The 22,893-nt window shown below is 43.6% G+C and overlaps 3 protein-coding genes across 4 annotated transcripts; 2 read left to right on the top strand and 1 right to left on the bottom strand.

Moving 5' to 3' along the window:
• Window positions 1–4,842: 4,842 nt before the first annotated feature.
• On the bottom strand, window positions 4,843–6,248 carry LOC103981745 (WRKY transcription factor WRKY71). The gene is made up of 4 exons (XM_009398482.3): window positions 6,010–6,248; window positions 5,549–5,893; window positions 5,325–5,441; window positions 4,843–5,236 (listed from the first exon to the last, which is right to left on the bottom strand). The coding sequence occupies exons 1-4, from the start codon at window positions 6,142–6,144 to the stop codon at window positions 4,952–4,954; spliced, it is 882 nt and encodes a 293-aa protein (XP_009396757.2). The 5' UTR covers window positions 6,145–6,248; the 3' UTR covers window positions 4,843–4,951.
• A 4,117-nt stretch (window positions 6,249–10,365) lies between these two features.
• LOC135675231 (photosynthetic NDH subunit of subcomplex B 1, chloroplastic-like) lies at window positions 10,366–14,757 on the top strand. Of its 2 annotated transcripts, XM_065185536.1 has the most exons (9): window positions 10,366–10,764; window positions 10,940–11,349; window positions 11,503–11,593; window positions 11,801–12,864; window positions 12,939–13,129; window positions 13,261–13,518; window positions 13,981–14,086; window positions 14,201–14,286; window positions 14,434–14,757. In XM_065185536.1, exons 4-9 carry the CDS (start codon window positions 12,202–12,204, stop codon window positions 14,597–14,599), a joined length of 1,470 nt encoding a protein of 489 aa, XP_065041608.1. In that variant the 5' UTR covers window positions 10,366–10,764; window positions 10,940–11,349; window positions 11,503–11,593; window positions 11,801–12,201; the 3' UTR covers window positions 14,600–14,757. The 2 variants fall into 2 exon arrangements, with proteins under 2 accessions (XP_065041608.1, XP_065041601.1); XM_065185529.1 differs by having other exon boundaries at window positions 10,366–11,349.
• Window positions 14,758–16,058: 1,301 nt separating this feature from the next.
• On the top strand, window positions 16,059–19,917 carry LOC135675434 (transmembrane 9 superfamily member 9-like). The gene is made up of 7 exons (XM_065185617.1): window positions 16,059–16,289; window positions 17,393–17,557; window positions 17,644–17,753; window positions 17,843–17,951; window positions 18,039–18,151; window positions 18,232–18,385; window positions 18,506–19,917. Exons 1-7 carry the CDS (start codon window positions 16,170–16,172, stop codon window positions 19,661–19,663), a joined length of 1,929 nt encoding a protein of 642 aa, XP_065041689.1. The 5' UTR covers window positions 16,059–16,169; the 3' UTR covers window positions 19,664–19,917.
• The last annotated feature ends 2,976 nt before the right edge of the window (window positions 19,918–22,893 follow it).

Raw genomic sequence — 22,893 nt, forward strand, 5'->3', positions numbered from 1 at the left:
AAGAAGAAAGCCCAACCAGAAGGATTGACTAAGGACCTAAAAATCCAAATGCAGATCTTGTACCAACAACTCACCCTCCCCTCACAAGATAAGAGAAACTTTATTCGAGACCTTAATAGAATGAGAAACAGGAATACATTTATTTTCATCAGGTTGACAATTGAAGGATAAGGAGTTTCTTTGGGCAAACTGTTTCCTGCGACCTAATATAACACTTGGAAAAATGCTATTGAGAGAACAAGGAACATTATCGTGTTGGGCCAGTCTGCACGTAAACTGTGTTTGTTGGCAAACACGTGAAAAGTACCAAGACATGTGGAAGTGATCCAGAATTATTGGTTTATGCTACACTGCTACCGGCCATGGATCATTATGCGTGCTGTAGCTCCAGTAGGAAATATAGATAACAATTTAGGGCCCATTATCTATTTTTACCGGCATAACTGGGGTATCTACATTAGCAAGCATCCTCCTCTGAAAAGTAAATGAAAAAGAACAACAATTTTCGGAACAAACAACAAAAATACAACTACTAAATGCACCAAAAACATTTATATTGCTACTAGAACTAATGAAGGCTATCATAGAGGAAGTCAAGTTCTCCAGATAAATACAATTTAGCTATTGACATCTCTGGGTTCAGATATTCTTTTCCTTTAGAGAGAAATCATTCCCTTAGCATAAACATTAGAGAACAGACATACCTCTAAATGTCGAACCATGACATGCACCCTAAATTTGAATATACTTTCGTCATGCCTTTTTTGTAATTGAAGTTCATGTAAACCAACTCTTTAAGTTGCGTAATGTGACTAGTGGTATCCAAATTCTGGAGCTATCAAGACAAATATCAACAAACAAGAGTTAATCACTACCTCTCTTTGTGAAGGGGCATCACTCATGCAACAAGAATTAACTAAAGTTGCATCACTCATGTAAACCAACTCTTAAGCTGCGTAATGTGACTAGTGGTATCCAAATACTGGAGCTATCAAGAAAAATATCAACAAACAAGAGTTAATCACTACCTCTCTTTGTGAAGGGGCATCACTCCATGCAACAAGAATTAACTTAGAAAATTTGGCCAAGTAAAAAAACACACTGAAGAATGCATATGTGAACAATCAGAATACATAGTAAGCTCTTACCAATACCTCTTTCCAGAAGTAGAAAGTTCTGCAAGACATAAGTTCATGGTAGAGGTTTTGATAAGAGCTTACTAAGCATTTGGATTCTTCATGGATGAAATGGTCAAACTGAGTAAAAGATTAAGATGCAGGCACAAATCAACGAACATTATAAAGTTTTAATGACAACAGATTATGAACTAAAGTAGCTTTAATTAGACAAAAACTGCATTCATTGTTACCAAGAACAAATACAAAATACATCTCTGGCCGCAAATGCATCAATTTAAGCACATTCCTTATAGATCTAAATTGAAGATTCTAGAACAATGTAATAAGAGATATTTGTTTGGTGTAGCAGGATGTGACCAAACTGGTACAATTCTGTGCAAGGTACAATAACCTGCTTGACATTTGGTCGCACAATGGAATCATACCTAATTCACTGCCTAAAACCAGGTATAGGCCCGGATATAAAGATGTTACCTATAAGTGTAACCAGTGATTTTAAAAATGTGCTCGGGCGCTCGCATAGGCGCTCAGGCGAGATGAGGCGAGGCCCAAGCACCTCATTTAAGGGCCAAGCGATGCGCTTCAAAGAGGCGCTCGCCCGAGAGCAGGTGTCGAGCGCTTCAAGCGAGCACCTGGTTCAATTAAGTGAACCAAACCAAACTTTTAAGTCTGGTTTGGTTAAATAATGTAGTTTCTTACCTCAAAAGCCACCCTTCACGCACGTACGACCCTGAGGAACCCTAGTGCTACTTCTACCTCTATCGTTGACACTTTCTGCCACTGCCTCCGTCGTAAATGTAGCGAACTGAGCCTTCCTTTGTCGCTGATGGACGAGTCCGATAACCCTTGTAGCTTCCTTCTGTTGTTGCTCCGTGTGCAATTCCTTCCACTGTCGAGGGAATGGACTGCATGTTCCTTTGCCATCGACAAACGCCCTTTGGAGCTTCCGCCGCTGCTGTCGGCAACTTTCACCGCTATCGCCACTACTGTCCGCAGCTTCCGTTGTTGTCGTTGCTGCTGTCCGCAGCTTTCGCTGCTGTCACTACTGCTGTCCGCAGCTTTCGTCGCTGCCACTGCTGCTGTCTGCAGCTTCTGCCGCTGCTATTGTTCATAGCGCTACCACAACAATCTTAAACTAATCCTCTATTATTGTTAACATTTTTTCTCTCCTCTAACTATTGTTAACAGTAAGTAATATACTGTTAACAGTATATTTTTAATTTAATATCATATTTTTATTTAAATAATTATATTTTTATTATTATATTATATTTTTTATATTTTAATATTTCAAAGCTCCTCGCTTTGCTCGGGCAAGCGCCTAGTGCCTCGGGTGTTTTGGGACCTTAGTGATGCCTAGCACTTTTTAAATCACTAAGTGTAACCTGGGTTTAAATGTCAACTTGGAAGCTTGAGACTATAAATAAGCAATGTTGAGAAAGATAACAATATCATGTCCCTTAAGATATCAATTACAAAAAAAGGTTCAATATAATTTTTTACCTATCCTAGGGGAAATACAAAAGCACAAAATGTGTCAAAACAAATAGAAAAGAAATTGCATCCTAACATCGAGAAATAAAAAACATACCACTTGAAGTTGAATGCCTCCAGTAGAAAATAGATACCATAGACAAATAAGATGCCTGAAGCTCTTTGATTTGCTTCTTCATGTACTTTCTTGTGAATTATGGCAGGAAGTCTGAAGTACAGTGACAGCCTTGCTTAAAAGCCTTAAACTTTTCAATCTGTGGAGTCAATGTATTTAATTAACGGAAGCGGCATTTTTTTTTTTTGCTTCCTATTTATTTATCAATAAATAAGATGCTTCCTATTTATTGATAAAGGAGTTTAACGATAATGGTTTTCCACTTTTCCTGCTACAGAAACATTGTTGTTAGGACCTGTCATGAAAACTGTCAGTTTAAGCTTCCTAGTCGTACACTATTAATCACTGAGAACCAAAAACAAATCCTAAGTTAGTATTGCATTATATTATCCTGGTCAATAAGGAAGGCACATCAAAGTACATAAATACTAGGAATTGGAGTAGATTGACATGAACTTGTATTCAATCAGGGAATTGAAGTATCATTTTCAATGTCTAGTAGAAATAAAGGCAACAAGTTAAGAAATAATTGGAGAACAAGCTATAATGAATAGAACTACTTAAACCATGAAAACTGAACAAACATTAACAACACAAGAAAATAAGAGATAGCATATGCTTTGCACTGACAAACTACTTTAGGCAATTGCAGAGACCTTATAGCTAATGTTAGACAAGCTGAACATTTGATGTATAATAAAAAATATAGATACAAGAGCCATAGTTTCCCAACTGTTTGGGGTCACCTTACATGGATTTCTTCCTGCAATTGTGCTCTGAGGGAAAATATTATAGGTCAGACCAAGAGCCAGTAAATCTCTTATTAATGTCTCTAACAATGTATTATTGTGTCTTTCTCTGCCCCTCCTCCCACCATTATCGTAACTGGTGCATCTGATAATACATGAGTAAAAACACAACTAGCAGTCATAGCAACATAGAAATCCATTTCATGTATACGTTATGAGATGAAAGGAAGGAGGAACAATACATAATTGACTTCAATTTAATTGCCTTTACGAATCCATCCAAAGTGTAACTAGATGTCCCCGGTGATTCAAACATAAAAGTTGTGTACTAGAAATCCATACTCCATATCAATATACCTTTTGGATGTCCCAAAACACGAGTAAGATGAGCGACTCGAGATCAAATTCTGACGCAAACCAAAACTGATGGATCGATGTTTAGAGTCCAAGAAAATGGTCCTCCTCCATGATGTAAGTGCATTCCAAATTGGAAACAAGCGGTCCAATCGGCTCTGCCGGGAAGGTCCGAAGTCCTAATCTCCACCTGAGGCTGACACGCAAATCGGTTCGGATTAGGGATTACCTTCTTCCAGAACCAGGAGAACATTGGGGCCGAGCCGGAGGAGGGGGAGTCGTGGAGCTGCGAGGCGGCAAGGAACCGGACGGCGACGGAAAGCAGACCGTGTGCGGCGGATGAGCATGATCGGTTCGAAAGCTGATCGAAGCCGGAACCTCCGCGGTGGCGGTGGCGGCGTCGACGAGGGAGAGGGCGGAGGAGGGCGCGTCGTGAACACAAACTGCTCGTGCATCTCAACCTCGACTTCCATTTCTACCCGTCAAACCAAGATGGCATCATCGTTGCAGCACACGAATCGTAAAGCAACTCTCTCATGGACTAACCGACCAAGGACGGCCGGGCCAATTACGCTATAATATTCGTAAATGGTCAGATTAATCATGGTGTTGACTTCGTATGTCTCCGATTTGACCCCACTTTACCTGATTAGGCCTAACCATGCTGGTCAATTTGAATTCTATTTGCATCTTAGTCAAACCAAGCAAGTCATTCTGGCTTGCTCATGGATTGATATGGTCAGGCGATGCAGTCATTGGTCTGAGAATTATGTTGATTTTATGGTCAACGAGTTCCCTGTTTCTTCCACTTCCAAGGTCAAACAAGGAACACACAGTAGAAAACCAATTAGGAATTGGGAACAGGTAGCTGTTCCAATTACGGCGGCAGCCCCAAAAGTTGACCTTTGACTTGGAATTTCCAGACGTATTTTGACTCGGTTTCTTCACTTGACCACCCCGAAACCAGTATATGCAATAAGCATGAGAAATCTTGAAAGAAGTTTTCTTCTCTTCTTAGAAAAGATTTATATGTACAACATCATCTCGATCAGCAACAAAAACAAAAGCAATAATTAGAATGATGAGGAAAGGCAAATCGGTCAACTGCATGACTGAAACATCCTCCCGGAAATGGCTGCCGCAAGCGCAGCCTTGAATGCCGGATCGTTGGTCAGCGACACGGCCATCTGCTCCACCAAGCTGCGCTGCAGCTCCGGCGACTCGACCTCCTGTCGTGGCTTCGACGGCGCAGGAGATAGGTGACCGGAAACCACGCTGCTGCGGATGGATCCATGCGGACCTGCAGGTTGAGAGGGCTGCCCGTGGTTGTGCTCGCCCTCGTACGTCGCCACCAACATGGATGTGTCCTCTGCGCTTCTTTGCACCTGCGATGCCAAAGACATCATCGAGTTGGATCGGTTTCCTTCATCGTCGATCGTCCGATTACAAATCGATAGATTTCGTGGTTGTTACCTTCTTCTTGACGGGGCAAGATGGAGCAAACGAGCATCTGAAGTATGCTCTTGGGCAGGGGTTATCTCTGGTTACCTTCTGCCCATATTTCCTCCATTGATAGCCATCTTTCACCACCTAAGAACACCACAGAGGTAGAATTCAAGTCAATTCTAGCTTGGGACTTCACCAGGAACGCGAAGGAAAGGAGGAGAATCATGCATCAGGAAGTCCGCGGAACTCACGAGGCTCGTATCAGATGGATCCGTGCGAACATATAGCTTGGAAACTTTTGGCTTGAGCTCTTCCCTAATTCGCTTGCAAGAATCGTCGCTGGTGGTGCTCTCCATGTGGTCTCTCTTGCCGATCTCGGTGGCGTCGTCATGCCCGGTGGTAGCAGAGTCGAGGGTGTCTCTCTTCCTCTTCGTCCCAAGCGAGACCGACCCGCCTTCGGAAGAAGTGTTGTCGGACACGGGACCAGTCATCTGATTCCGGAGCGAGCTGTACTTGGCGGCCATGGAAGCGAGCATCTCCTTCAGTCTCATGTTCTCCTCGTTCACGCGGCCGAGCTCCGCCTCAAGAGCCGTCATCTGAGCCAGGAAAACGATCGAATCACATCTCAATAGTTTCGGGGCGAGAATCTCTACACCACATGTCATCGTCGGGGATGATGACGATGGTGATGATGACGAGGATTCGAACTCACCTCTTTTTGGTCTTCGCCGCGGGAGAACTTCTCGTCGGCATGCTTAGCTTTCGCCGGTGGCTCGCTGCCGAACCGAATAGAGCCGATGGTGAGATCGAGATCGACCGAAGGGTGATCAAGCCATGCCAAGTCCATGCTACGCGAATCTGTGTAACTTGGTTCGGTGTGAAGCTGAAGCAGGAGAAATCTACCAAGGGAATTGAAGAGGAGAAATCTACCAAGGGAATTGAAGCGGAAGGGGCTGGGACTGGGGAGATATATAAGCTTCATTGGGTGGGGGGAGGACTCGGATACGAGACGGAGAAAGGGGTCGGGGAGACCATCGAGGAAGCGTCGTTGCCTTGCCTTCTTGTGCGTGGTCATGATGGGACCACGAAGCGTGTGGCTTTCGAGGCAAGGAAAAGTAAACGTGCTGGGAGAAGGTGGGCGTCAGTAGCCGCAAAGGAAGTCGAGGGGTCGGCGTTCAAGTCAAGCCTTCGTTGAGCTTGTCCAGGGAGGAGGAAGGAGGCGAGACTCGTTGACTTGTCTTCCACGTTTTCTATTGGTTTGTCCTCCGCTACCAACATGGTGCGGCTTCCATGAAGCTCGTGCTTTCCAAATCTTTACTCGATCAGTAGGAAGGAAGAGCTGCAAGCACTGATCACCATAATAAGAGCACGAGGGACACATGTTAGAGGAAAAGAGGGGAGGAGGGAGGGCGGAAGGTTCTCAGCTGTTGATGTGGCCAATTATATATATATAAAATGCAGGCACGCACGCACGCATGCATCAAAGTTTTGGGTCTCGTGCGTCTTGTTTTCCTCGTGCCCCATCTCAGTTCGCCGTGGCTTCTTCTTCCTCTTGCGTCTTTATTTAGTGTTTGAGTCGTATTAATATGTAAGCTTAAGATCCTCGAATCGAATGCTCTCCGCGACGGCCATGGAAAACAGGGAAGGAGCGAGCAGGCGACAATAAAAGTAAAAGAAAATGGGGGCCTCACCGGAGGTCAAACTTATTTGACCGTCTTCCTCCGTCAATTAATTTTTGGTTTCCCTTCATTAACTTAAGGGAGCTACCATAACATGCCTTACAAGGTGTCACTAATATGTTAGCAATGCAGATTAATCTCCCCGGTGAGCCGATCTTGGAAACTTGGTTCGACACTTTCTTATGCTTTTGATGTTCTCGTTAGGGCTACAGTGATGCATAAACTTGGTGCTTGACCTACTAGTTTTGCATGTGTTTCTGATATCAAACAGATATAGATATTGTTGGAAAGAATAGAACATAAAAATAAATATTGAAAAAGCTTTATCGAAGAAGCTTCATTGAGTTAACTTTAGTTTTGATATATTAACATGTTCCCTCTCCTATTTACGAGTTAAGGATACCAATTTTGGATCGATGCAAAAAATAATTTACAAGCTAGAGACTTCGTGAGTAGGGCAAGAGCAAATCGTTGTTGTTATTATTGTTGCTGTTGTTGCGGCTACGACGGCGACGACGATGGCTATAATAGAGGAGAAAGCTACAGCAATAGAAAAAGCTATAGCAGAAGAATAAGCTACAGTATAGGAAGAAGTTGCAGCAATGTTGCAGTGATACTATAGTAGAGAAGAAAGCTACAGCAGAGGTACAGCAGAGGAGAAAGCTACAATAGAGGTACAGCAAAGAAGAAAGCTACAACAGAGGTGGAAACTGCAACGATGCTACAATAAAGAAGAAGGCTACAGCAAAGAAGAAAAGGTGGGGCAGTGTTGGTGAGCGAAGGAACGGACGTTGGCGTAGAGTGGCAGTGGAGAAGATAATTGCCGTTCGTTGAGGAGGAAAAATTTATCGCACCGACGGCCTGACGACAGAAAAGCAATAGTAGAAAGCATATTCTTTTGCCGTCGAAGGTGGAGAAGCAACGGTGATGAGTCGAAGCTTTATTGAAGAAGCTTCATTAAGTTAACTTTAGCTTCGATACTATTCCCTCTCCTATTTATACATATTAGGAGGAAAGATTTCTCGAATAGAGGATATAGTTAGGAAAATCTTATCTTCTATCATATACTTCTCTCAAAAAGAAAGAGAAGAAAAGGTTGATGATAATAGACTTTCTGCTTATAGATGTGGAACAAGTATCCAGGCCGTACCTCAGCTGGTGAAATGTGGAACCACTGAGAGGTGAGAGGTGAAGCTGTGCTTGCTTGATAAATCCAGTAATCCATGTTTTGTGAATGACACATATTCTATGAGACTAACGATAACATACAGCAACATTTGCTAGGACATGTAGCAAATCTCTCATGCTACACATTAACAATTGCATCATGAGTTGGAAACTCACTACTCTTGCTCGAGATCTGCAGACATCGAGTTTCAATTCACTTGCATCCCAAGCCAAATAAATGTTGCATGATATCAGCCTGTTCACTTCTTCTTCAACCTCACACCCTACCTAGAGTGACAGCGAACATGGCAACGACCTGCCCTCTTCCATTCCTCTGGGCTCTGTCAGGGAAACGTGAGAAGAGCAAGACCTCATTCTCCTTAACCCTACCCCTTTCAACTCAGAGTAGTCATGAACCTGATCTGATTTGACATCAGATTAGGTCTTTTATTAAGCTTAGATTCCCTGCCATCACTCTCATTAGCAGTCTTGTGTGCCATCCTTATTCTTCTAGCGTGTCAGTCAGGACACTGACTCGTTACTGATCTCTTATTCTTTTAGCCTTTTGTTCCCCATTTTCCAGTGCAACTTCAATGCTTCTGCCACCTATGAGTGGCTTGGTGAACTGCTACCAATAGAGATCTCCAATACACCAGTGTTCTCTTCAGACTTCCCATCAAATTTATTCTTCTTCTGAGGGGGAAAAGAAGCCTACAGTTCAGAGTACCTTCAAATAACTCATTTTGACCTACTCCTAATGTGGACTGGATTAACAAATTCTAAATAGCTTGAACACAAGCAATTCTTTTAGGAAAAGATGTGTTTTAATTGATCCACTCTACCTGCCATTAAAGTTAAGCTATCAAGGAGAGTGGCTTCAGCCATCGATAGGCAGGTCTAGTGGACGCAACTCCATGTAAGCTAGTCACGAGGATGCATGGCATTTCTTTCCAAGGTGGTACCTTCTGAGTTGGTAGATTGTAGAATTCAATTGTCCCATCCAAGAGATCCCTTGATCTTAATCACCATGTGATGAAAAGAATTCACTGTTTGAGCATCCATCTCTCTTTCAATCAAAGATACATTATTCTACGTTATATCATCTGATGCTGTTCTGCTTTTCCACAAGCATTGGTGAGAATACACATGTTTATCTCTTCCATGGGACCAACTGCAGAGGGCATTGCCTTTACCTTTGGCCTTTGCTCTTGTGTTTTACTGCGCCACTGTGGAGGTCCCCATCATCCCTGCTTCTTCTCACTTAGTTTTCCCTGCTGTGTACCTAAAGCTAAAGCCGACACGATTGTGCTACAGGTGTGGTATGATTTGGGATCTGGTACACCTAGTTGATCAAAGGAGCTGCTTATCCAACTAGTTTCCATGGTTGTGGTACCAAGTCGATCGGTTCAGCATCTCGACTCACATTTCTGTAGGTTCATCTCTCTCTCTCTCTCACTCTCTCTCTCTCACACCCACACACACACACACACACACAAAGGAGCGAATGATTACATCTTTTAAGAATGTTTGGGACCATGTCTCCGAGCAAGTTGTTTGAATGGATAAATCAAAAGAAAGGGAAAGTTCCTGAATTCCATTTAGACACTAAGTTGGAAGAAATGTTTATAGGCTGAGGAGATGATGGTGGCGTGGCATCTCTGGAATCACATGCTATGACCCTACTGAGAGGAAACTTAGAGTCGTGTGCCAAGGAAGGCCATGAGTTTGGATCAAGTTGTGGATGAGATGGTAGTCCTCTGTCACTCGCTCATGAAGTCAAACCTAGATGTCAATTCTGAAACCATCTCACCAAGCTCTTGATCTCTGCGTATGAAACCTAAGCCTTCCACTTTGACTGGCTGTAACAGTGTAGGATGGACAAAGTTGCAGCTGCCACTATTGATTGTTTTGGATTCTGGGAGTCGGAACATCTACCCTAAGGTGAGATGTTTTGGGGTGTCCCAAGGACCGAAGTGGTGTCCTAATCCTCCTGTAGGCAGCGAGGTTGCAGACTATTTATTGTCAAGTGGCACTCGTCAGGCAGGAAACTGAAGCTTCAGCAGCCTATGTGTGTGGTGGTGGTGGGGTGTGGGGGGGGGGGGGTGGGGGGGGGTGCGGGGGAAGTGAAGAGAAGACGAGAGGAGGGGGAGGAGCCTCCAACAAGCCTTACGTAAAGGCCTCCCATTTGGGTCCCACCTGGTAATTCCTCCGCTCAGCCAATCCCGTGTCGACAAACAACTTAAAAGCTTGTTTGCCCCCCCCAAATCCCTCTACTTTGCCTTTAATCGTATGATCAGCGAGACCTCAGCCCCGTCCCCGTCTCCATCTCCTCGCGCTTCCCTCTGAAGTGATGAGAGCAGGAGATTAGAGCGCGCTCTTCTACCCCCTTCCTCTCGCTCTTTTACCTTGATCGGAAGAGAAGGATGGAAGGGAGAGAGAAGAAGGAACCTTGATCGCGCTCTTCTGGGATGGATTTTGGTGCAGATTTTGCTGTGGAGGGAGGATAAAGATGGAGATTTTATGTCAGGAAATGGTGAGAATTATGGAGGAGGAGACGGATGGTTGACAGAAGAGAGTGAGCACACGGCGGAGGGTAATGGTATGATACGGTGCTGTTTCCGGTGCGTGCTCACTGCTCTTCCTGTCAGCCCTTTTCTTTGCCATCGTCGTCGTCGTCGTCGTCTCCCGTGGATTTGGGTTTTCTTGGCGAGGAATAGGACGAGCTGTAACAAAGATGAGATCTTCTATCTCCAGTAACCCCACTCTTTTTGAGGTTGTTTGTCGTGTTTGCTGCAGCTTTTAACCCTCTTCTCCGAAAGGAGAGAGCGAAAGGGGATGATTTCCGAGGTCGATCATGATGTAATCTCCTCCTGCTCGTCTCTCTTTCATCGGAAGCCTTGTTGCCTCGCGCCTTTTGAGGCGGAGAGGTGGGCGACTGTCCGTCTCTCTCCTCGGATGGGACGGAGGTGGCGAGGAGAGGGTACATGCCTCGCCTCTGCGCACCGTGCGGACATAACGGAAACGACTACTCGACTGGTCCTCTCTCTCTCTCTCTGCTGCTACTGTTTTCTTCTTCGTTTTGGCGTAGGGCTTGTTATCGGCGTCTCGATGGATGCTGGCGATCCATGAACCCGCATCGGTTCTCCTTCCTGCTTCTAACCCCATCCCTGGAATCAAGATCGAATTTTGACGACAGATTTTGAATCGTAAGCACCTTCTTCTTCTACTTCTGCACTTCTTTTCTTCTTTTGATCATCAACCTCGCCAGGGTTGTCTTGCTTCCGGTGGGAAATAGAACAGGAAGATCTTGTTTTTCATGTTCTTACATATCATCTTCACGCTTGTTTGCGATGCCTCAGGAACTACGGAGCAAAAAGGAGCGATCTTTTTTCCCCTACCGGATCTGGTTTGGTCTCAGATTTCTAAATCTGTGCCGTCATCATATTTACGGTACCTCATCGTATCCAGTATCTCCATGCTTTTCCTCGTTGGCTGCATGCTGCGGTCGCTAGAAGCCATGACATATATTTATCTGCCATTACTCGTCTCTTCACTATCCACCGTCTTTCTCGCCAGATCTCACCCTGTAAAAAGTGCCAAAGATGACTCCTTTAGTTTGTGATCGGTCCCTCGTTTTGATCATTCTTCTGTTTCCAGGTGAAGGAACGAGAGTGGATCACCAGAACGAGGCATTTCGTCGAAAACCTTCTTCATACTGCGCAGGTATACCATTTCATACTTGATCTGCAGTCATTTTTCTTTCAGTATGATGCATGAACTTTTTGGATAATTCATGAAGAATCATTAGAATTTAAGCCTCCTCTTGTATGAGTGTGACACTTCGAGATCGTAGATATGTCGGTAGAGAGAGAGAGAGAGAGAGAGAGAGAGAGAGAAAGAATGATATGATACGGATCTGGGAATCAATTAACATTTCCTACGGAAATAGCATGCTAAAATGTACTAAAAGAAACCAAAACAAAAAAGCAAAAACATAAAAAGGAGTATGGATGAAGTGAAGGCAGTTCTCCTCCCTCGTCCACACATTTGAAATCCCAATGTCGACTGCCTCCACCACACCACCACCACACAAAGCAGAGCCACTTCGACCGCAACAGTCACTGCAGCACATCGACTCCATGGCCTCCCTCCATCCCCTTCCCAACTCCCTCGCTCCCGTCACCCCATCGTTCCCTCCTCCCACTCTCCGCCACTCCTCGGTTTCCACCTTCGTTTCATCTCCACCAGCTCCGCATCCGCGGAGGCTTGCCTTCTCCGCCTGCGCCAAGAGGAAGAAGAACCCGTGGCTCGACCCCTTCGACGACGGGGAGGACCCCGACATGGAGTACGGCTCCCTCTTCGCCGACGGCAAACAGGAGGAGGATCCGAGGCCGCCAGAGGACCCCGACAACCCTTACGGCTTCCTCAAGTTCCCCATGGGCTTCAACGTGGAGCTCGACTCGCTCGCCGCCAAGGTGCGGGGCGACGTGCGGCGCTGCTGCTGCGTCGTGTCTGGCGGCGTCTACGAGAACCTGCTCTTCTTCCCGGTCGTCCAGCTCATCAAGGACCGCTACCCGGGGGTTCTGGTGGACGTGGTCGCCTCGCCGAGGGGTAAGCAGACCTACGAGCTGAACAAGAACGTGCGGTGGGCAAACGCCTACGACCCCGACGAAGACTTCCCTGAGTCCGCCGAGTACATCGACATGATCGGTGTCCTAAAGGTCAGACCGATCTTAATCCGACGACAACCGCAACACAAATTCTCACTCACTCGCTGGCTCATATCTGTGGACAGAATCGATACTATGACATGATCTTATCGACCAAGCTTTCTGGGCTCGGCCATGCGGCCTTCCTGTTCATGACATCTGCTAGAGACAAAGTCAGCTACGTGTATCCAAATGTCAACGCAGCAGGCGCAGGACTGCTGCTCACGGAGACGTTCACTCCTCCGTCTTCCAATCTCTCCCAAGCTGGATTCGACATGTGAGGCCACCGGCATTGCCTTGTTGATGACATAGCACTCTTCTTCCCTTCGATTGCTCGTTCTTGTTCTTGTTCTGTGTTCCCAGTAAATCACGCATGAGATGTTGGAACATTTTCGATTTTTGCTGCAGGTATCATCAAATGGTGGAATGGTTGGGTAGACCAGCTCGGAATGTCCCAAGGCAACCGGTGCCTCCTCTCAAAGTGTCCATCTCAAAGAAGCTGAAGGCATATGTGGAAGCAAAATACAGTAAAGCAGGAGCGGAGAAGCGGAAATTTGTGGTCATTCATGGGATCGAAACAGATTCGGTCGCTTCTATGAGATCCAAAGGAGACACTGATTGCTTGTTGCCTATCCGAGTGTGGGCCGAAATAGCAAAAGGGTTAAGGTATGTACAACTCCACATCATCTGTTCCATTTTCTGGACTTAAAACCATGTTTTCAGTGAGATTTCCCACCTTTCTCCTTGGAAACAAAGAGAGAATAAGAAAAAGTCGTAGATCAAGGAAAATTTTGATCGCTAAATCCAACTAGAACAACTATAACTACTGGTGTTTATCGCCAAATTAGGATCTGCTTAGATCTCTAGTTTGCCTTTTGTTGGAGAAATAAAAAAGACATGTCATTACTGAGATGGAAACTTCATTAGAATCATTCGCTGAATTGTTTGGATTGAGAACTTGTCATGCTGGTGGTATATTTATCGACTCCTGTAGAGCTCAATTTAGTTCACCATGCGCAGTTCATAAATCACCTAATGTGAAGGATTCAACATCCCTAGCTTGCCTTAAAACTAAAGCACCAAGACATCACTTCATGTGTAATATGTCTTGTTAGCCTGTGGAAACAGGGGTGTGAAGCCTCTCTTCGTCATCCCGCATGAGAAAGTGAGGGAGGATGTTGAGGAAGTCATCGGCGAAGATTCATGCATTCTCTTCATCACCACGCCTGGCCAGGTTTTCTTGCATTTGCTTCTCTTTCGTCTGAGCTGCATCTTTTATGCTGCGCCTGCAAAATCTTTGCACGAAGAGAAACCAATCATTTTCTCTATGTTTTCGTCTTTGCATCAGCTAGCAGCTCTTATTGATGATTCAGCCGGAGTGATAGCCACAAACACAGCGGCGATTCAACTTGCGACTGCTCGTAACAAGCCAAGGTTAGTTCTTTAGCTTCTCCCTCTTCGTTGGATCTTTCATCGGTCATCGAGTGCTTAGTTTTCTTTCTTTTAAGCAGCAAATCAGCACAAAAACAGTAATATGAAAGAATCGTATCTCAACTACCGTCTTTGGGTTGCTTTGTGCAGCATCGCATTGTTTTCCTCCGAAGAGAAAGGAAATCTCTTCGTTCCAAACGCACAAGAAAAGAGATGCTCGATCGTTTCATCACCAACAGGAAAGCTAAAAGACATTGATGTTGAAGCCGTGAAGAATGCGGTGGAAATTTTCCAAGGATCTCCAGTTCTTGCATAGAAAGAAGAGATTACTTCTTCATCACCCCTCTTACAGTAACTGTAGATAAATATGCATATATATACACATCAAATGCAGCAGTCTTCAGTGTATTCCTTCTTATCAATGTCTAATCTTCTTTTGCAAATGAATGTGATCAGCATTCCTTTCCAAGCAAATTGAATGTGATCTACTTTGCACCAGCAGGATATATGAATGATGCAACATCATATACATTTGCCATAACTACAAGAAGAACTTGATTTGGATCATTACTACAATCAAGTTCGAATGCACCAGCTGGATGTTAGAATATAAATGTCCTGTTATTCCAACAGTCCAAGTTCTAATGCATCATTACTACGATCATAGTCATAGGGAAAAATGGATCTGAACTTTACAAAATCTTTTTAGGACTTATAACATCATCAGATCTAAGATTTTTTTTTTTCAAAACTGAAATATGCAAATCACAACATCCACTTAAAGGTGATAGTTTGCCCAACATGTTCTTACCATGAGAGACTGACTGACTCCAAGTACCTAAAGACTGTAAGGTCTAAGATCACTTATCACATGATCCTTGCACCACATATTTTTTTTTCCACTCAATGATGGTTCTTGAGAAGGCTGTCCAGATCCAGATCCTGAATCCATGGCCAATCCAATTCTTTTATTCAAGTTACTACTACTAATATTAAGATACAGAGATAAAACAATTACTGGATTGTACTAAAACCACTTGACTAATGAGAGACCTTGTAGTGTAGGTCAAGATTGAAGTCACCATGCTTTGGGATCAGCTGCCTTGGAAGATTTCCATGTAGGCCTCCATCATCTCTTCTTTAATAAGCAGTCCACCACTGAGATTTGGGATCCTTTCGAGTACTTGGTGATTGCTTTCTTACCCGAATCAAACAGTGGGTCCCGCACGGGCCCCGTTTCTGCCTCCACTTGCAAGCCATCGTGTGGTCGTCCGGGAAGACAAGTCGACCGAACTCTCGTCAAAGGTGAGCAGCCACTTTCACTAACTTTTTATCCAAAGTTACTTCTCGCACGCGTTCTTTTCTTCCCCACACAATACCGGTCTCATGTTTAGTGGGTCCCACACGGGCCCAGTATCTAGTTTTGCTCACAGTGCATGTACTCCGGAGGGTAAGCAAAAGTATTCTGGTTTTTTTCTGTTCTCCAAATCTCTACGGCTCTACTCTACGCGGTTACGAGGGTGCTTTTACTTGATTCTTTTCGAAATTAATTCTCCCACACCTTTCCTGTACCCCGGAATATACCTACGCTTAGCGGTCGGGTCCCACGTGAGCCCGACAGTATCAAGTCGCAACTCGAGTTATTCCAAACAAAATGGAGAATGGTAACAGGACACGCGGTATATCGAGCGGGTACATTGTGGGCGAGTAAAAAACGTACCACTCGCCTCTCCACCGAACACGCACCCCAGAGTATTAAACTGGAGCGATGGACGAGAAGGGGGATTTGGTTGCGAGGGATTGGAGAGGGCGCGAGGGAGAAGAGGTCGTAGATCAGATCTCGCATTGGGCTCCCCACGAACCCTAGCGCTGTTCTCCTCCGATTCATGGAGATCTCCCGATCCATGGCGGTGGCCCCCTGGATCGCCGCCGTGCTCCTCCTCTCCGCCGTCGCCGGAGGGCTCGGCTTCTACCTTCCTGGCGTCGCCCCCTCCGACTTCCAGAAGGTGAGATCTCTCTTCCCCCGGTAGATCTCCTTCTCTAGTGTTAGATTTGATTCAGTCGGTGTCCTCATTCGTTTAGACGCAGGGCGGTTTTGGTGTCTGTTGCTTGGATTGACTAGGGATCGTGAGACCGATTTGGGATGCATCTGGATCTGATGAAAATTAGATGTTTGGTTTCGCTGATTACGGTGCAGCTTGATCTAGTTTCTAGCAGTTAGATTTTCTTAGTGGAAACGGGAGAGTTGAAAGAATGGAAGTCCACAGATCTAATCAAGAATGCCCTTTTTGTTAGAATTGGTCAGTCGTGCTTGTGTAACACTTCTATGAATCATCGAGTATTACTACTGGAGCATGGTTTCATTCCAAATATTAGTTTTCCGGATTAAGCGTTCGGATTGCTGCTAATGATGGAGATAAATTGAGACATATATTTATATATATCATGGCCGCTTAAGGCAACTGCATCTCACTCACCTGTAACTTCGAACGCAATAGTTTTCGTTCAAACACAGCTGCAGTACAAATTTGTTGTGCATATGAAATTGGCTCTTGAATCTATGGAAGTATTGAAAATCATGCTAATCATGCTTTTTTTTGCATAAAATCATCATTAGATCTTCTTTTACCTTTTTCATGCATGATCATAGTAGATAGTTAATTATCTGCCTTGACTGCGTTCCTGCTGAAGCAAATAAGATATCTAGAGTGAGATTTATTGACCTTTTTGGTTCTTTGTGGTCGATACATATCATGCTAGACATTGAATATATTACCTTCTATGGTCTCTGGCTCCCTCTGCAATTTTAGCTAGTTCATAAGCCGGCCAATTTTCAAAATTTCTCTCGTAGCTGACAGCTGTTTGTTTCACATATTCTTATTGTTTCTTCTTTTCTTCTATATGCTTGTTTGGATGTGCATGTGTACACACGGGTGTTCTGTTTGTGTTTGTCTCTATTTAATAATATGATATGTTACATGATCTTTATCTTCTCCATGATGTTCTTTTTCCTCCATTTTGTGAGAGAGTTTTAGATTTTGGATTAAGGTGATCAAGTAATTCTATTTTCTGTTTGTAAAAGAGTGACACTGGTTTCTTCTGACTGCAGAAAGATCCACTTTTGGTGAAAGTGAACAAGCTAACTTCGACAAAAACACAATTGCCATATTCCTATTATTCTCTTCCACATTGTCGACCAGATAGTATAGTTGACAGTGCAGAAAATCTTGGGGAAGTTCTTCGTGGTGATCGTATTGAAAATTCTCCCTATGTGGTTAGTTGCTCTTCATTATGCAACAGCCGTCTTCTGTGAACTCCTTCCAGGTCTTTTCTGACAAGCTTTCCTTTCTTGTGATCCAGTTTGAAATGAGGGAACCACATATGTGTCAGATTGTCTGCAAGGTCACACTCAATGATAAAGATGCGAAGGACCTTAAGGAAAAGATAGAGGATGAATATCGTGTCAACATGTAAGGCAAACCTGGTTCATAGCCACTTGGCAATCTGTCTATAACTGTGCACCATATACAATTAATGATATGGCATTTCTTTTTTGCAGGATTCTTGACAATCTTCCACTTGTTGTTCCTATTAAAAGGCTGGATCAAGATACTCCCACATTTTATCAGCATGGCTTTTACATTGGTGCCAAAGGCCAAGCTACCGGAGTAAATACTAGACACTCAAAACAAATCCGCATATTGTCTTTTTCTTAAGAAATGTGGTCATATGAAATACACTTTATTCTTGTGCAGAAAAAGGATGTGAAGTATTATATCCACAACCATTTGTCATTTTTAGTCAGGTATCACAAGGATATGCAAATGGACCTGGCAAGGATTGTGGGGTTCGAGGTCAAATCATTCAGGTTAGGGTTGTCAAAATGCTACCAGTTTCTTTCTGCCCAAGCTATCTCTGCATTATGATTTATCTTTGGCTCTGTTGTAGTGTTAAACACGAGTATGAAGGTCAGTGGAGTGGTAATAAGACTCGCTTAAGCACCTGCGATCCTCATGCCAGACGCTCAGTCGTGAATTCAGATGCCCCACAAGAGGTTGAAGCAAACAAAGATATTATATTCACATATGATGTTGATTTTCAGGTGAGACTTGACCATTGCCTAAATCTTGATTATAGAAGCATGTCTCATTTGATGGCACTTTCAAGAGTATAATTTGGAGATTTAAAAAAGTGTTAATTTCTTTTTCTCCCCGTTTTGCAGGCGAGCGAAGTGAAGTGGGCATCTCGATGGGATACCTATCTTCTGATGGCAGATGACCAAATCCACTGGTTTTCTATTGTTAATTCTTTGATGATTGTTCTCTTCCTTTCTGGTATGGTTGCCATGATTATGCTGCGGACTCTTTACCGTGATATCTCCAAGTACAACCAGCTTGAAACTCAAGAAGAAGCTCAAGAAGAGACAGGATGGAAGCTGGTCCATGGGGATGTATTCAGGCCTCCAGCTAACTCAGACTTGTTGTGCGTCTATGTTGGTACAGGTGTCCAGTTCTTTGGTATGTTGCTAGTGACTATGATTTTTGCTGTCCTTGGCTTCCTTTCTCCGTCAAACAGAGGAGGATTAATGACAGCAATGCTCCTACTTTGGGTCTTCATGGGTTTGTTTGCCGGCTATTCTTCTGCCCGCCTCTACAAGATGTTCAAGGGTACAGAATGGAAGAAAATTACCTTGAGGACAGCATTCACATTCCCAGGCATCGTATTTGCTATATTCTTTGTTTTGAATGCTCTCATCTGGGGGGAGAAGTCATCTGGTGCTGTGCCGTTCACGACAATGTTTGCACTCGTATTACTTTGGTTTGGTATCTCTGTGCCCCTGGTGTTTGTCGGCAGTTATCTGGGGTTCAAGAAGCCTGCAGTTGAGGATCCCGTCAAAACAAACAAGATCCCTCGACAGATACCAGAGCAGGCTTGGTACATGAACCCAATTTTCTCGATACTAATCGGAGGCATTCTCCCATTTGGTGCTGTTTTTATCGAGCTCTTCTTCATCCTTACCTCAATCTGGCTGCATCAGTTTTACTACATATTTGGGTTCCTTTTCCTTGTCTTCCTCATCCTTATCGTCACATGTGCCGAGATTACGATTGTTCTCTGCTACTTCCAACTCTGCAGCGAGGATTACCTGTGGTGGTGGAGGTCCTATTTGACGTCAGGGTCCTCGGCGCTATATCTCTTCCTTTATGCCACCTTTTATTTCTTCACAAAGTTGGACATTACGAAGCCAGTATCGGGAATTCTGTACTTTGGCTACATGCTGATTGCCTCCTACGCTTTCTTTGTTCTGACCGGCACGATTGGCTTTTATGCATGCTTTTGGTTCACAAGGTTGATCTATTCATCAGTAAAGATTGATTGAGAGGCAGCGAGTTCATATTGGTTCTCTAATAGGGAGTAACAAAAGTTAATACCTTCAGTCACCTAGCTGTTTCTACATTTATGGATTTTGCATCAGCAAGACTCTGAGAGCAGGGATTCATTTACCTCCCCGGTTGATTTAGCTGAATCTTTTTTCTTGTTGATATTGTTATATTTGCAATGATCAAATTAGGGTGCCTTTTTCTTTTTCTTGTTCTACAATATTTTTGTCATGCAAAGGTTGTTTTACTCTCATAGACTTCTGAACTAGTTGTTTCTGTCAGTCAAGTAACCAACCTCGTATCCCATATGCCATGTTTAGTTTTCTTGGGGACGTCACATTACATCGATGCAAATGGATATGTGCAGTTATTGTCATGAGGGCAAATTGCAAAGACAATATGGTGTTACTTGTACAGGAATGTTGTATTAGTTACCTGCATGCATGCATGCTTGCCCATGTTGATCTATCTATTATTGGCCTACTAACTAATATATATGATAAGGCAGACTTATGTTGAAGTGATTTTAGTAATTTTTTTATGTTCACCAGATTCATAACATTCATTTACTGGTTCATATTAGGTGTTTATATTTAAATAATTTTAGTATGATGTTGTTAGGTCTCTTTATCTTCTTTCATAGGATTACTAATACCTTTCTATGACTAAATTTTTAATGATCTTTTTAGCAAATATGTCAACATTTTATATCAATCTCTTATTTTATTTTTATGAAAATTATAATCGATTGCTTATGAAATATATATATATATATATATATATATATATTGTTTAATTTTTTTTTCTATATTTAATAGGTTGTCCTGGTTAGAACTTGTCCCTAGTATCAATGTTAGGACATGATCGAGTTCAGTCGTGTAAAAATTACGATAGGTGTGTCCTAAGTATCAACGTTAGGACATGTTCGAGTTCAGTCTTGTAAAAATTAGGGTAGGTGTGTCCGATAAAGATGTAGCGTCGAAAATTAAAGGTTTTGAAGGGTTCATTGTAGTAGTATACATGAGATCTTTGATAGTAGGCTTTGGGTAAGTGTGAATTGATTCGTGAAAGCAATTGTTGAGACATCGATCGTTACCCAAGCACGAAGAGTTAAGATCGAATTTTTAGACATTATGACTAATGCTACCATCTGCCAAGCCGGCCATAGTGATTTTGTGGCTATTGATAAGTCACCATAGTCACGATGGGTCTAGATTAGATCACGTCGGGTTGACCAAGACATCGATGATTTTTTTTTCTAATATTTTTTGTACTAGAAGGAGGGTTTGATATCGCAGGTGCGTTTGTCCGTCAATCCTTCCAACGAACGCTTGAGCGAGTAGACCTTATCCCTAACCTATAGTACTTTTACTTAGGAGGGGTAGCAGTCAATCTTTATTCACATTGATACATCCACCACCTCGATACAATATTAGCGCATGTTTAACAACCCGAGGGTGACCCCGAGTCACCTGCTCATCCCCGCTGACGCATTTTTAAACCTCACATAATAAGTGTAGATGCTAATGAGCAAAATGCAAACTATTGCTCCACTCTTGCCCAACTAGCCCAACAAGCGACGCCATCGTTTCAATCGGGGTTAGCATCTCAACTACCACCAGCATCGATGTCCATCGAGATCCCCTCATCCGACACAATACCAACATCTCAAGAGCGCTTGAAACCCGTCGAATTGTCAACCGAGGGTACACCCTGCTCCCCAACTGTGAAGTTCAACGGACCAACACACCACCACTCTCCACCTGAACTTAAACCCAATTGGCAGATTCGATGGTTGATTCCTTAAAGATCTAGCTATGGCAAATGGACCAACACTTGCAGGAGATGCAACAAGAATTTCAACAATCCAAAGGGGAAGGCTCGGCTAACTCCACCTCTAGTCGATCGTCGTTCACCGAGAACATCCAAGGGGAGCTGATCCCAACTAACTTATGCCGCTCATCATTGGAGGCCTTTGACGGTAGTATTGACCCGCTAGAGTAAATCACTACTTTCCATGCCCAAATGTTGTTATACGGTACTTAAGATCAATCATGGAAAGACGAATCAATTGAAGTAGGAAGAATCAAACATTGGGTCGAAGTGAATTATGTCAGAAGATTGGACGTTGGGCCGAAAGACTAGTCGACGTGCCAGAAAGACTTCATGTCATGAGTTCGAGCATCGAGTCGAAAGATTGGACATTGTGCCAAGGATATCAAATATTACGAGAGGTCAACATATTGATTGGGCAATACGCCGAAGGAGAAGACGATGCACCGAATGATTGGACGAAGTGTCGGATAAACCAATGACATCCCAAATGTTGTTATATGGTACTTCAGATCAATCATGGAAAGACAAATCGATTGAAGTAGTATAAGTGGATCATCTCAAAAGATTGGATGTCGAGCTGAAGGATTGGTCGACGTGCCGGAAGGATTTCATGCCATGAGTTCAAGCATCGGGTCGAAGGATCGGGCATTGTGCCACGGAGTCGGATGTTGCAAGAAGTCAACATGCCGATTGGGCAATACGCCGAAGGAGAGGATGATGCACTGAAGGATCGAGCAAAGTGCCGAATGAACTAATGACATGCCGGACAACATAGGATTCATGTTTCTATGCCCCAATGTTGTTATACGATACTTTAGATGCTTTGATGTGTCGCACCTTTCTAACCATGTTAAGAGGCCTGTTACGAGAATGGTAGCTCGCTTGAAGCCGCTCTCTATTAGTTCTTTTGGTTAGCTCGTTAGGGAATTTGAGCTTCACTTCCTTGGGAGTGTGTGCTCGAGGCCATCAGCGACAATGCTTCTTGGACATAGGTAAGGAGAGGAGGAAATACTCTTAGACTTCGTTGCTCGGTTCACCAACGAAATATGAGACATGCAAGATGTTCATCCATCGCTTGTAATACAAAACTTTTTGATGGAACTCAAACACTCTCGTATTTTCTAATTATTAGTAGAGAGGCAACCGACAATAGTACCTGAGGTATTGAAGAGGACTAATTAATATATTGTCATTGAGACAATGGTTTCAGGTAAACGTGAGGAGACATGGAAAAAACCAAGATATAAATAGTTACAATCTACCCCGGACCCCAAGGTCACCATGGCGAAGTAGAAATGAACGACCTGAGTTGCATCGCTTGAGGTCTAAGTTGACTCCCCTGAATATGACTAGAAATGAAGTTTTCTTATAGATAAAAGAGGAATGACTCTTA

Source organism: Musa acuminata, chromosome BXJ1-1 (genome assembly GCF_036884655.1).
Source record: "Musa acuminata AAA Group cultivar baxijiao chromosome BXJ1-1, Cavendish_Baxijiao_AAA, whole genome shotgun sequence".
Classification (NCBI taxonomy): domain Eukaryota; kingdom Viridiplantae; phylum Streptophyta; class Magnoliopsida; order Zingiberales; family Musaceae; genus Musa; species Musa acuminata.